At 43.9% G+C, this 15256-nt stretch overlaps 1 protein-coding gene across 1 annotated transcript in view; it reads right to left on the bottom strand.

Annotated features, from left to right (window-relative positions):
* Window positions 1-15256, bottom strand: part of GALNS (galactosamine (N-acetyl)-6-sulfatase) — a 42677-nt gene that overhangs the window by 4252 nt on the left and 23169 nt on the right. Inside the window, exon 11 of the mRNA XM_010292615.1 lies at window positions 10208-10329. Within this exon, the coding sequence (XP_010290917.1) occupies window positions 10208-10329 (122 nt within the window). The remainder of the gene's footprint in view (window positions 1-10207; window positions 10330-15256) is intronic.

The raw sequence follows: 15256 nt of genomic DNA, 5'->3' as shown, positions 1-15256 counted from the left end.
GTGTAGGTAAATAAAGGTAATGTCAATACTTCATTTTTCAAGAGTGTTCTCAAGCTAAGGGTTTCAAATACAACCGTTGGCTAGTAAAACTTCACAATCACCCAGTAAGATGAACTAATATTATGCAAACAGGAAGATGGAGAAGAAGAATAGAAGTGACTTGTCCAAGACAAGAATACCTCCTCCATTTCGCAACATCCACCCCGGGGTTCTGCCCCATCTACATTCTTCCATTACAGTTTTATTATTCCAAGCTGGGACCCATCTGTCATGCCCCAAGCCCTCATACAGGGTTATAAATTACCAGATATTTATCCACCCGATTACTCCAGTAGGTACTTGGTTAAGTGGTTCAGGGTGTACTTCACTAATACTTCAAGCACTTCTAAAATGGAGGATTACTACCCAATGATCTCATTTTGTCCATCACGTTAAGAGTCACTTAAAAAAAACAGAGCACGGCAAATTGCTTCTGAAGATAAAAGAAACAATACAGGTTGGTCCTGACCTCAGGCTCCCTTTGCTTACAGTCCAAGCTGGCCACCAGCCCCACACTCCAGCTAATTTCCTTCTTTGAAAAACAATCACATTTCGAAGCCCAGTAATGTGCCAACAGTTTCCAGTAAACCCTATAAATATCACATCTCGGCAACCATCCAGAGAGAAGCTGATTGTGGGGATGGGCCTGAGCTTTGCTGATAGAGAACCGGAAGGGAATTTGAAATGACAAACTCAAGCAGACTAATCTGTTGCTCTCACACCCAGCTAGCTGTATCCTGGAGAGGCTATCACCGGGACCGGCTGTGCGATCTGTACGGACCACCCAGAAATTCAAACCGTTTCTTGCAAAGCTCCCGAATTTGCTTGCATCTCTCCCCACGCATTCTGTGCTGCCCCAAAGACTGCTGAAAACAGAGAGACAGGCAGAAGTTTGGGAGCTGCCAAAGACCATCTATGACTCACACCCTGATGAGGACACTCAAGGCAGCAATCACTTGGCTCAGCCAGCATTGCATCCCGGTGGCACAATGGCCTTTCAGTTTGGCGAGATTTTATCTGGAAGCCCTCTGATCGCATTTCAAGCTCACAGGATTGCCAGCCCGGCAGCATGCTTGAAAAAAAAAAATCAAACCAGGTTTTTAAAAGAGGCAGGGAGGGTTTAAAGCTAACCTATGTTGACACTCAGAGGACAGCGAACACGGGAAAGCCTGTATACGGAGAAGAAAGGCTTCAGAGACAAACACACCGAGGGAGTCTGCCTAAGACCGCAGACAAGTACCAGGGATGCACACAGCATGTTGGACATCTGAGCTGGACCTGGATGAACCAGAGGAGCCAGAAACATTTTAAAGCCTACATACTCAAGTCATGGAAACGGAGATGAAATGCTGTTTAGGGAGACACATGTATTTCAGTGTTTTAGATTTCTAAAGCACCTATTGTGCCAGGATTTGAAAGCTCTTCCAAACCCAAGCTAATCACACTTTATTAAGATCCTCATGTTAAGGATTAATATGAATTAATGCACATTTTAATCAATTGTTGGAGTCTAACAGATACTCCAGATATCAAATCATCCTACTGCTGCTCTTGTAACTATTTCTGTCACATACTTGTGTCACCTTTCCAGCATTTAAGATCTTCTTTTGGAAGTGGACTCATACGATAAAATGTTGCTGCTAACTCATTAAGCTCCACAACATCTTTACAAATATTTAAGTGCTAAAGAGATAGCCCAATTTCATCCGTCGAAATGGCTTTTCATACATAGGATTCCAAATCAGCTATAATCTGGACAGACCAGTGGAAAACACAGCTGTGGTCTGGATGAAAGATAAACGATATGTTGTCATGACTGCTGCTTTTTGCTCCAAATATGCCAGTCCTGTTGCAATGAAAAAAAAATTTTTTGCTATAATCTTAACTACTGCATTTATCCACAGCATTATTGCTCAGTAGCAACCTAAGACACCTGAATGCTGCAGTATAACAAAGTAGGCTCGAGTCATTTAAATCATCTTCTTGATTTAATTCCCATGTTTGGGACACTCCTGGCTTTTTCAGCTAGCTCAGCAGTGACAGGAAATCTTGGCCTAAACTCAGCTCCTGGTGTTTTTCAACTGCTCTCCCCTGCAGCTTCTACACTTCTAGATTATTTCAGCATTTAGCATAGGCTGAATGACTTCCCCAAAAGCATGGTAGGAATGGCTTGGCACATATAAAAGACACACACTTCTCACATAAGTACAAAGTTGGCTAAAGCTAAAGAACATGTATAGATTATGCTCCAAGTCATACTACTAACCTATAAACCTTGTCTCAGTAGGGCTTAACATGCTCTTAAGCTGGCTAAACCTGTTGACGCTAGCTTAAAACATATCCGATTGCAGCTGTCTTCCTTGTGTTGAAGTACACGACAGTGACGGACCCCGAGTGCTGTAAGGTGTCATTCAATACTGGAAGATCATCACAGATGGTCTTCAGATGCCTCAATCGAACACATGAACTATCCTCCTCATGCAGGCGTGTATCAAGTCTCCATGCACAGCAGGGTCTGCAATGCCTGCAGGATGGCACCAGCCCTCGGGAAACCAGAGTCACCCGCTGAGACAAAGCGGCACTGGTGGTGGGGGGTGGTTTTCCTGTCTTGGCCCCAGGGAGTTCCCCATTCCTCACTCTGATGAGCTCAGGTTTTGCTGAGACAGACCTGTTTAGCTCCACAAAGTGCACCAAGATCCAATATCCAAGCAGCAATTTGTAAAGTATTTACTGATGGCATACAGGGGTGGGGGGGGTTAAAACTGTCTCCAGCCCTACACAAGAAGCGCATTTTGAGACAAAATGTGCAAGAGAAGAGTGCCTTTAATCCGTATGTAAGATGGGGATAATTACTTCATGGTAATCAGTCTGAGTTGTTAATGGAGCTGGGAACCTCTCTTACTCTTAGGTGGAGTCCCATCATTTCCCTGAATGCGTATGCAGGACCGGGCTGCAAGAGCAGGGTTTGCCACATTGTCTGTTCCAAAAAAAAAAAAGATATTATCTATACAGGTGTTTGGGCACTGTTGTCTGCATGAAAATCCAGACCTTGCTGCCTCCGGGGCATGCTGCATTTTGTATTCTAGTTCAACAATCCTGCAGAAGGAGAGCTGGGAATAGCACTAGAAGAATGAGAGGGTGAGCAGGTGGTGTTGTGAGGAGTTTGCTAAAAGAGGTCCCCCAGCGTACACGAAATTATTCCACGCTCAGAATGAGCGAAGGAGTGGACAAAGTCCAGGGTCATTACACTAATTGACACTTTACCTCCGGGAAGTCTCTGGAGATCCAATCAGGGCTGGATTGCGAGCGCAGGGTCCCAGGCACAGGTGTGGCCTGTGCTGCCTTCATTTAGTGTAATTGTGCCTTGGCAATCTGTTCCCATCTCCTCCCTCGCCAAACAACTCCAGTGTAACCTGCTCTGCTATTAACCCCAATATGCCCTACACCGAAATTCAGGTTTGGAAGGAGGAGGGTTTCTCTCACACACTGCCTTCGGTCTTAGAGCTCAGGTTTAATCTTGCGGTCGTCAGTCTTTCACCTTCAGGTCTGCGAGCATCCTGAGCGGTAAGGAGGAGGAGAGGGCGACTCTCTACCATCATAAATACACCCTCAAACAGATCAGAACCGGAGCAAATTAAAAAGCGTTTTCAGCATTTCTTTTTAAACTCTAGATCTTGATGTTTTATACCTCTTCCTGATGATTCATGCATGGGCACAGGGCAGTATGTCTATCCTGGGAGTGACAGGACCATGTTATTTTTGAGAGGAATGTAACAAAATGGGTATTATATAGCGCGCTTCACAGAAACCTGACAGTGGGCTCTTAATAGCAGCTTTCAGATTTATAGCATGTTTTACCAGATGCATGTGAAGTTACGGAAAGAGCATAAAACTCGGCTAATGTTTTGTATATTTTACTTCCTTCTCCACTGGAATTATTTTAATTAAAAGCATTATTTTTAATTGTGAAATCCACCCAGATTCAGGTAATTTGATTTTATCTGTTATCGGTCCTGTGGGCTGCTCAGCGCTGTAGTATCCAAGTCTTGATCTTGTCCTATTATTCAGTCTTTCTCTGTTCCTCTCTTCCATTATCAAGTTTATTTGCAATTTAAAGCCTGCACAATACAGGAGGTTGCTGAACCATGGCAACTTGCAATTACTGGAAAGATTCACAGTGCCAAAGGAAAACAAAAAAAGAATCAAACAGAAGAAGGCTGGGCTGCTCGTACCCCAGTTCACCTCTCTGGTCCAGCGGCATCTCTGGGGTCCAGATGCAAATACCCCATGCAGGGTATGTGGCCAGTTAGCCAGTTAGCTTGGAGCATTGACAGAGGCATCGTATTGACGATGCCTCTCACCCGTGTGGATTCTCTAATGATGTCCACAGATTTCCTTGCAGCAAGATGTGATTCTGCTGATCCTCTACCTGGTCACCCGTTTTCATGGAAGTTGTAACTCCCTGGCTTCAAGAATCCTGCCTTTCTGCTGGATTGCACTGCGAGCGACCGGAGCGTTCAAATGGCAGAGGGAATAAAGGCAGAGCAACTACGTAAAGCCTTAGTCTCCGCGTGAAGAGGCGACAGGAGATAACAACTATCCAACTGATCCTCCCACTAGTTGCTTCAGTGGTATTTCTGAATCATAATATAAGCAATGTGTCCTTCAGGCTGCTCTCTGAGGCTGTAAGCCCTGGCTGGACCTGTCTCTGAAGATGTCCATTTCAAGTTGCATTTTGCATTTTTGAAACTGGTTCATATGGCTTTTTACTTCAATATCCCTTTTTATACAGCATCACTCTAGTCTAGACAGTTACTAATCAAAATACCTGCAGGCTGCTGGTCTGCCACGGTTAAGCAGAAGTTACAGGTTGATCAGACGGCGTACCACACTGCAGAGTGCCGATCCTGGACTGGGCAAAGAGCAGCGATCGATCGAGAGGAGTTTGCCTCCGTTCTTAGTCCCCAGGCTAGTGACTGTCCTCCACAGATGTGCTTTTCTTCAGCTCTCTTCCCTCCAGAGCTGGCTGCGTACCAGCTGTCATGCCTGGCTTGCATACTTCTGACAACCTTTATGCATCCAGCCCCTGCATGGTTGATGCTGGACGTTTTTTACTGGCATTGCTGAGGCTCTTTATCCACAGCTCTCCACAGTTTCCATAGTTTTCATTTTCCTCAGTGCCACCTCTCCTGTGGCAGCAGCTAATTTGCCCCTGCAACGCAGCTGGTGCCATTTCCTTCTTTTTCAAGAAGATAAGGAGTCAGCAGCTCCCCTGGGTAAGATTCTGGCTCTTTGTTACACACATTTTTTTCCCCACATTTTGCACCTTCTCTCTTTTCCACACGGAGAAGCTTCTGCCCTGATCAGTAAGGTGAGACTGGCAACTTTTCTATCAGATCCTTTCCCCCTTAGCTTCCCTTCAGGAGCTTCTTCCCTTCTTTTCTGGCTCCATAACCAGTGCAATTACCTCTCTGATGATTTCCTCGATTTTCCATCTGCTCAAAATAGGCACTTGTGAGGTCTCTTGTTAATTAATGTGTTCTAAAATCATTATGTTCATCAACCAAGCCTTATCACTTCCATTTTTTCCATAATAGTAAAATCTATTGCCCTAAGTAAAACACAGGTGTTTTGACGTTCAAATTTTAGTAAACTCAGTTTTGAACTGAGGCTAATTGCTCAAAGCAGAAGCCACTACTAACCTGGAGTATCAACAAGGTGTGAGCATGCTGTACTTACTTGTTACTAAGGCTTTGCACCTCTGGCTCAAACTGACAAAATTTCAGAGATTTCTGTTATAAATTCTTTTTGCAGCTTTGGCATCTGACGCAAAACACTCTCTCTACTCCGATCTGCATTGGGTATTTTGTTAACTGTATTTTAAGCTGTGCCAGCTTTTGCTACATATTATTACTTGTGTTCTTCCTTGTTGGCAATGAAGTATTTTAGTAAAGGCGTGTATAAAACAGTAATCTGTGACTTCGGTAATAAAACTGACAACTGGTTGTGAAGATGTTACCAACAGATGATTTACTGAATTTGTCACACACCATTTGAATGGAGAAACAAGTTCCCTATGTGGTACTTAGCAGACACAAAATACCCCAAACTTAACAGACTTTCATAAAGAAAGAGACCTATCAGATCTTGTAGTTCTGCATTCTGATAAATTTGGTAACAAAGGCACCCCACAGTTTGAGTGTTTTTATACAAAGCAAAATCCCCCTAGTAATTGCATCTAGGGAGGAAACAAAATACTGCTTAGACTTAGACAACTGCTTCTGCTTTGTGTGCTGCCTAACACACAATCTTATTTATATTTTAAAGTTGAGAGCGATTAAAAAAAAAAGAGATATCTTCTGTCCCACAGCCTACACAGATCTAATCAATCTCTTGGATGACAAAAGACACAAACGGTTCACTTCTCACTACACAAGGACTAGATAACAAGGTAACTCTGACTTGCGTAAATGCAGTTACACGACCATTTTTGGCAACCAAAAGAAAGATTATTTACCAGTAACCATACTTCTTTCAAATATATCGCCCATATATACCCTGGTATTGCAGGTGTTCTTATTACAAGCACCTCTCCAGATGCCCATTTTGCCTTGTCAGTACGTGCAGGCACCTTCATGCCCTGCCTCGTCCTGTGGCCATATATACATTGAGCTTGTCCTGTCATGCCAAGCTTCACTCAACACTAGGACCCCAGAGTTCTGCAGTTTTCAGGAGAGTCCTTCTCTTTCCAGGAGAGAAGGGATAATTCATTGGTAGTGAATGTAGCTGAGCATGTCAGTCCTGAAGGTCAACTACAGGACATGGACCTTGCTCCATCCAGCCCTTTGATGTGATGACGTAAATATGCCATCACCTGGGCAAGCTCAGGCACTGTGAGAACTCATAACATGCATTTGGCACTGCTATGAATCCCAGCTAACAAAATGCAAAGTCTGTGAAGCTCTTGGATTGCTGGGGTGAAGTTCCAGTCCAGAGTGAGAAACAGCAGTAATTGTCTTTCAAGGTGAAGTGGGCAAACACAACCGCATCCCTTGGCAGAAGCTGGGGTGCAGGAGGCGCTCCAGCCAAAAACAGAGGGGCAACAGCAGGAAGGAAGAGTCACAACCCTGTTGGGAGGGTCTGTTCCTAGAGTCAGACATGCGGAGGGATGCATGCACAGCCTTACATGAAGGGGAACATAAGTGCAGGGTGCCATACGGCTCAGAACTGCCAGACGCGTCCTCAACATGATGACAGGACCTGCCTGTAATTGCCTGACCAGTTTTTCCACTGCATGAAAAGTGCTCCTGTGGGAGACAAGCTTTTGCTGACGTTGTTTCCAGGCAGGCTCCAGGAAATCCAGTGAACTGTGTCAGGAAGAGGAAGGACTTGTCGTGCTTCACCACAAAACCCAGGGAACTGAAAACTTTACATGCTGTCTCTAGATCTTGAAGGACTTGCATCTTCAGTCATCCCTTCAGCAGCCAGTTCTCCAATGAAGACCAAAAAGGCTAATCCCCATGTTCTGAGATGAAATCGTAGCCTTCAAAAAGTCATTTATGTCATGCAATACCTTGTGTGCACAATGTGACGACCCAAAGACATTTCAGATGAGACTGCCTGAACATAAGCACCCTGCAAGTCAAGAGTGTTGCCGCAGTTGACTGAACTGACCAATTTCTAGGTCGCCCTGGCTCTGAGATCCCCTACAATCCTACAGGGAGCCCAAATATATGAGCAGTAAATCTCTGCGGGTGCATGTGATGCCTGACCTTCCCGTGCAGCAACAAAACCTCTAACTGGTGGTTTTGCATGTGACCCTGCTCCAATCTAAACGCAAATTAAGAGATACGACAGATAATGAAAATAATTTAAGGGAGAAGAAAAGGCTGCACTAAAATAAGGAATAAATTAAATAAAAAATGAGCAAAAGCAGGCAGAGAGGATAGGGCATTGGTGTGCCATGCTGCTTCTTCACAGCAGCAGAAAAACCAGTAAAATCCAGTACACATTTAACAAAGCAAAGTGGTAAAAGTAAATTACAGAAAAGAAGGAAAGGTACCAATAAAACAGGGGTGCAACACAATTTTTTCTAAGTGCTTTAGCAACATAACAACGCACCAGAAAAGCCAAGCTGGTGAAAGACCTATATGATACACCCTGTTCCTCCAGGGCTGCAGGGGGATGAACAGAGGAGCACGGCCAGCGTGGACTGCAAACACACACAAATCTCGGACTGGAGCACAAGCGATAAGAGCATACGCAGCGTGCACGGACAGACAGATGTACGCTTGGAGGAGAATGCTGGATTCCCTTCTGAGAAGCATTAGTGTCGGGACTCCCAACAGGCTGTCTGCCAAGGGGGATAATTAAGCTAAATAAAACTACACAACAGTAACAGCTCCACAAATGAGGATAATTTAATTACCACATTCGATATAGGAGACCCACTTCCCATGAGTTTTCCATTGTGACCAGAGAGGAGACAATAGCAACTGAATGTGCTGCAGAAAGGAAGATTCATTTACTAAAAAGAGGCTTTCTGCTAGGGTCTGCATATTAAACAACATCACTGCTTTCCATAATCATGTCATAATCTTGCCATAAAATTCAATCAAAGCAACAGCTTGTGAATGTCCAAAAATCAATGGAACCGTATGAGAAATGATTGCAGATGTAACGTTGCAATTTATTTCAATGCTCAATCCATGGTGGTGGTAAGGAACATCTAAATAACAGGGAAGCAGGTGTCCTGCAAACACCTCTTAGGGAAGAACTCCTCTCCCTCAAATTCAGAGGAAATACAAATGGTAGGCAAACTACAGTTCACTTAATACTACCTGTTTGTTTGATTTTTGGAAAAAAGAGGTCATTTCTATCCACTCATCTTCCTAAAATAGAATAGTTGTTAAAGCGAACAGGGCACAGTCTCATCTGGAATCCCAACCCAGTAGCGTAGTTTCACTGAACTGAATTTAAAATACAGAGGCTGCAGATTTGCTTTATTTCATTAGTGCTGAAATGCAACAGAAAGCGAGAGCTAACGTGCTGGGCTTCTGAAGAGCTTTATACACTGCGTAATGCACCTCTAGGGTGCTCGTCTGTTAAGTGAGAGAGAAGTGAAAATATTTTTCCTCCCCTTCTCTCTCCAGTGAAAACACTTAGTGGACAGCACAGGCTCAGTTCTTTTGAAAGTAATGGAGCGAGTATATCCACTCAATTATTTAAAGCAGTTGAGTAATTGCAGTCCTGTCAGCTCAGAAAACATCTCTCTGTTAAAGCTGCTGCACAAAACCATTTCTGTGCAGGTGGTCACAGTAGCACTAGTTTTCTCTTTATTTATTTCTGCATTCTCCAAGTTGGAGCCACTGGCAAGGGATGAGGCTGCATGCCTCCGTTTTGCAGCTAGTTTTGCTGCAGGGTAAAACTCAATCAGTAGAAGGAAGGAGGGAGGGAGGTGGGGACACCTTGTGAGCTTTTTTGGAGGTGACAGGTTTATATGTGGGCTGTGCTGGCTGGTGACTACATAAATCCTTATGGAAGTCTCTCAGGGCATGGTGTGTGCCAGAGATAAATATTACAATAGTAGGCTTATAAGAAAATGGATTCAGACAGCCAGGAGAGTCCAAGGATGGAACAAGATTGGGCAGAAAGTCCTCTTGCTAAAGACCCTCCGGAGAAGTTCCTTTAGCAGGGGCTACAAGATTACAGGGTTACCACATTTGCCTTCCACAGATTCCAATGCCCAGAGGAAAAACACCGCAGAGTATGCAAAGATCACTAGACGATTCTTCCCCTAGCCCCAAAACACACAGAGAATCACAGCTCCAATGCATACACTCAGCAGCACCACTGCTTTATTCCACAGCTGCCCTGCACTCAGTCCTGTCCTGTCCAAAAGTGTGCGTTTTGCCTCCTCTGTCAGGGGTTGTAGGGCACAGAACAAGAATGACTGGTCTGATGAGTCAAGCCATGGACATGTGCACATCCATCTAACCTGACCATTTGAAAACAAAGGTTTGTTCCTTTCTTTTTACTACTCTCACCAGTAATGGCTTTCTGGGACAGTTTTCAAGCAGATGCAAGAGACAGCTACCAAGGCAAATGAATTATATAAAGCATACGCTGACAGTGCTGAGAGTTTTCGCATCTTCGTTAATTGGCTCACCTTAATGGGTACTTCTCTCCAGGGTCCCTCCCCAGGTGGAAAAGCAGCGGCAGGGTAGTGTGCTCCTCCTGTGTATGTGTTGTCACTCCAGAGACATTCTGACCAGGACAGAAATCAATGCCCTGCAGTGAAGAGGAGAGAGGTCATCAAGGGTGAAGTAGGGGAGGGAGCAAAATTTTAGCTGATGCCACTTTCTTCAGCACCTTGTTCCAATATACCCACAAAACCTAGAATTATTTTAAACTGAGAGTCCACTTCAGTCTGCAAAATGGATTCTGATCTGGTGGGGTAAAATAAGGTGACAATGTTGGCATCGCAACGACATAAAAGCTGAAACAGGCCTTACATTCTTGTCTTATAAAAAAGTAATCTCTGTAAAATATTCATTAAAATAAAATGGCAAAACAAAAGACAAATAGGTGAAACCATTTAATCATAAAAATTCCGCATGTGGAAAGTATCTTCTCTCTTTGGTTTCTATGGCTTCAAAATACATAGAGAGCACCAGATCACTTGGCAGTTCTGATCAAAAAGCAACAGTCCCAGGGGAAACATCCAGCCAAACCAAGGGGCATCACCCTGAGAGGCAACAGGCACCTGCTAGCCTCCCTGAAAACTCAGCTTGCCAGCAGCCGACACCAGACCTGAAGGATCTGTTTCACTGAAGAACGAAGCAAATCTGGTTAATTTTAAAGAAATGGGTGCATTTATTCATCTGATTCACAGCAAGTTGGTATTGAGGCACTCACCTGGGAATGACAGTGGGGCTGAAAGAACTGCATTAAGTCTGGAGACATTTCTGTCACCAACATTGAAGTCTACGGGGTCAGAAGCTGGGATTTTCCCAGCAGCGGCAGTGGATATGAAGGGCACAAGTACTGGGACTCTCCCTTTGCTAGCAACAACTGGTTAAAGTGCTTGCTGGCCACTCAGGCACAGAGCTAGCCACCTGCTCACAAGTCCAGAGCGGCGAGCTCTTTGCATCTGCCCTTGCACGCCTTGCCAGGCTGCATCTCCCGAAGGCCAGCCGGTTATTAGCCAGGTGTGGAGCTCCCTAATCTCCTAGAGCCTGGCCTGCAGTCTGGAGGGCTAGCACAACCCATTTAAGCCCTGGGAATAGCAAAAAATGCAAAGCACTAATTTCACTAAGCAGCAAATAAAGCAGGGGGCCCTACAGACCAGCAAGGACTAGCACCAAACGGACTTGTTAAAGCTCGGTTTTACAATTCCAGCTAACACGCTGCGCTCCTTACAATATGCCCCGAGACACGGACAGAGACATGGAGAGAAGGTAAATGGGAATATTTCAATGGAGGTGGGAAAGCAGCTGTAGCATTTGCTTATAAAACAAACTGAAATGGCTCTCTACAGATGTTGGTAGGATTTGATTGGCAAACAATTTTCTAAAAATATCCTGCGTTTTTAATGGACAGCTGGTCAGTGGAGCAGTTAATATTCTGCTTTTCAATAAAGCAAGAAGTTTAGAAGCCCATGAAATCCCATTTATCTGCACAGAGCTATAGATTCCTGAATCACTGACTGGAAAAATAAGAGAGTTGCTTGATAGGTTGTAGTGGCCTACCAATAATGGACTTTAAATTGATACAAAAATGATTGACCTTTCCACCTTGTGATGCCACAGGCCTCTGAAACACACAGTGAAAAATAATTTTCTTTTTCCTCAAAAGGAACAGTTAATGAAAAGGTATCAAAGCCTACATAACATCCAAATTATAATTTGGATGCAAATCAAACAAACGATTTAATTAAGAGCCTGTTAATTGGTACAATGGTTTTTGGCTACAAATGCTTTAGTTTGAAAGAAGATTTTAGTCTCTTGGGCATTTGTTTGTACGTTGCTCTGTTTACGTTTTATCTTTTGTCTCCTATAAAATCTTTGTAGCTGAGACTCCAGAACACAGCCCAGGCTACATCCCAAAGACTCCTAGGAAAGAAAGTGCTATGACAACTTGCTTGACGCCAGTAGCCAAAAGCTATCTGTCTTTCTACTCTAAGCACTCAACGCTCTCTTCAAAAGTAGTCTCTTGGGGAAAAAAGAAAAGAAATTAAAAAAACCCAAACAAACAAGCATACCGTTTTAGGACAATGATAAATAATTCTTTTAAAATATGGCTGAAACCACCCTTTAAATTTCTATGGCTTTTCAACTTTATCCCCACAAATAAAATTGACTATTATTATTTTTATGTACTGTGTGACTGCCAATATTCAACCTACAGAGAGAAATTAAAATATTTTCTGCCTGCTCATCAACAAATGAGCAAAAAATAAGAGTTAAAATTATTTCCTCACACCCCTTATCAAGGCATCGTCCTGCATCAGAGAAAGTAATACACTACAGATACAGCTAGAGGAGCCTAGTCTTCTGTCCTTTTGACAGAAAAGAGTATTTAACTTATCATCCACAACTCTATCTCATTTTGTTTTGTAAGCCAAAGAATTTTCAGTTCTCAGGATAGAAAGAGAAAAATCAGCTATACCAGTGAACTGGAAGTCTGGAATCCCCAAGTCTGGATTTCTTTTCTCTTCTGGAGCAAAACCAGTAAAGATTAAATCTGCTGGAGATTTGAGAAGTATTTAAAAATGAGACAATCCACACTCTGGAGCATCTGCACAATGCCTCTGGGTGCTTGGAAAGTGTGCAAATTTGGTCACGTGTGGTACTGGGAGCTGGGGTGGAGGGCCATGCCAAAATGCCTTGTGTGTGTCTTGGATGGGAGAGAAGGAGCTGCCTTCCTGCTTTGCTACCCCAAGCAGGCTGCAGGACAACAGGCCTGGTGAGGAAGGGGACTCTCTTCTAGGTGATAATTTTAAATTATCATTTTGGGATCATTTCTTGCTCTTCATTAAACAAAACATTTATTTTTTCCCCTGTAAAAGCTGACAACATGTCCCATGGACCCCAAGAACACTGCAGGCTTTAACAATAAATACAAATGTGCTAGGTTCTCAGCCGGAGCAAAAGCTGCATCATTCCACGGGCTGCAGCGCTCTCCCCATTTACACTGACGAGGGACCGGCTTTGGCTCTCTGGCACTGCCAACAGGGTGGCAGCTTCACCCAAAAATAAAGTTACGTTATGTGGGAGAAGAGCAAAGAGGAGCTATGCCTGCCCTATCCACCAGGATAACAAAACCCAAATCAACTGTCCCTTCATCTGCTGTTATTTCCTTTAAGCTATTTATTTGGCAGACTGTTAATAACAATATGCAAGAGGTCAATAGCCAGATAAAGCACATGCCTAATATTTTACTCTGCACACTATCCAAGGTAATTTGCATGCTTACAGGTAGCACTGATCAAACAATGTAGAAAGGTCACTCCCTATGTTTAAGCAAATTCTTGGATCTTTTCTGCTCAATTATAAAAGCAGGAAAGCCGAACCACAAGATCTATTTAGAGCATGTCAGCTCTGTGCCTTCTAAGGGAGCCCATAAAAGAGCATCAGATGGCAACCAGAAATAACTCAGCTCCTGCACCCGGTCTCTTACCCAGGCGCAGAATTTTGCACAACTGCGCAGCCCTGTTTGCTGTAGGAGAAATTCCAGCAATCCTTTTTTTTAAAAAAAAACCCAAACAATTCCTGCACATCAGGTAAACCTTTCAGTGAGCACGTTGTTCTGCCCTTCTCCCCAGCAATCATGTAACCTGGATTGTTTTTCTGTTCCTAAGATCTAGTGGCTATTGGTTGCACAGCTTATGCTTTTATTTCCAGAGCAAATGGACCACAGATGCTATGTCAATATAGACATGAGACAAATAGAGCTGGTTGCCAGTTTGGGCTCTCCGCCAAGTGATGGAATCACCACTTGTGTTAACGTAAGCCCTCTGGCAATTCGTCACCCTGGCGCTATCCCAGATCCCTCCGACTTGACAAGCGGCTGCGGATTTTGATAGCGGCGCAGCAAATCTGGGGTCTGTCTCCTGGTCATGTCTCCTCATTCTGCCACACAAAACCCAGAGCAGCAAAACTGTATTAATATTGGAAGGAGAAAAGAACAACAGTTAATTAAAGCCAGGAATGTTGTTTCTTGCTGTTTGTGACAGCACGGACAAGCGGCCGTTCTCACACTCCTGGCAATTCCCAGCAAAAGCCTCCCAAACTGGAGCTCTGAATGACCAGAAACCTGAAAGTGTGACTGCCAAGCTTCAACCCCGTTGAACAAAAATTGCTTCTAATGTGTTAACTGTCTGGAAGAGACCCCAGAAGATGGGCAGATCAGCAAGCCTCTGGCGGCTCAAGCAGAAGCGATCAATGGCTAGCTCATATGCTCAGAGGACCACAATCAAATGTCATTATTTGTGAAGTTCTACTTGACTTCACAACCCCCTTGCAGAAAAGGCTTTATCGATCCCTTCACGTTGAGGAGAAGGGCAATCAGACAGACTACGGCAGGAATAACCCCTTTGGCATTTTACATTAAAACAATAGGGTCTTCTGGCAGGCACCTACCCCAATCATTTAAAGACACAGCAGCTCTCATGAAAAATGACTGAAGATTACTAACAAGAACTAAGCTGACAGCAGAAAGGTTGATGTTATCAGCCACTCTCCAATAAACCAAAGGGCGTTTTCCACATTTTTTCGTAATTATTTTTTCCCCTTCTTGCATCACTGCTCTTGGAGGGCACAAAAACTATTCTCTGCTGGATAGTCTCTGTGGCAGGCAGAGAGAAGGAAATGTCCGTTCTCCTGCTACCTCACACTCCTTCGCTTCGCCATACGCCTTCTCTACGTAGCATTAAATTTGGCAATTCCTGAAGGACTTGCTGGCTACTCAGATAAATCCATAGAGAACACCCATTTTTCTCCCCTTTCAGACCTCTCCTTCCAAACAAGGAAGATGAAATCTACCTCTCCCTTCAACCCAGTGGACAAAATAACTCATAACAATGCAGACTTGGAGAATTCATATTTTAGGAATGGGAAACTGTACACTCTGCATCATGGCTGTGCGCACCAGCAGCAAAAAACCAGAAACACCAGGTTCGCATGCGTTATTTGTCATGCACTTTGCAATACAGTTC

The sequence above is a fragment of the Phaethon lepturus genome, unplaced genomic scaffold, assembly GCF_000687285.1.
Source record: "Phaethon lepturus isolate BGI_N335 unplaced genomic scaffold, ASM68728v1 scaffold12348, whole genome shotgun sequence".
In the NCBI taxonomy this organism is placed as follows: domain Eukaryota; kingdom Metazoa; phylum Chordata; class Aves; order Phaethontiformes; family Phaethontidae; genus Phaethon; species Phaethon lepturus.
Note: the sequence above shows the minus strand (reverse complement) of the source record. Positions and strands in the feature narration are given on the sequence as shown.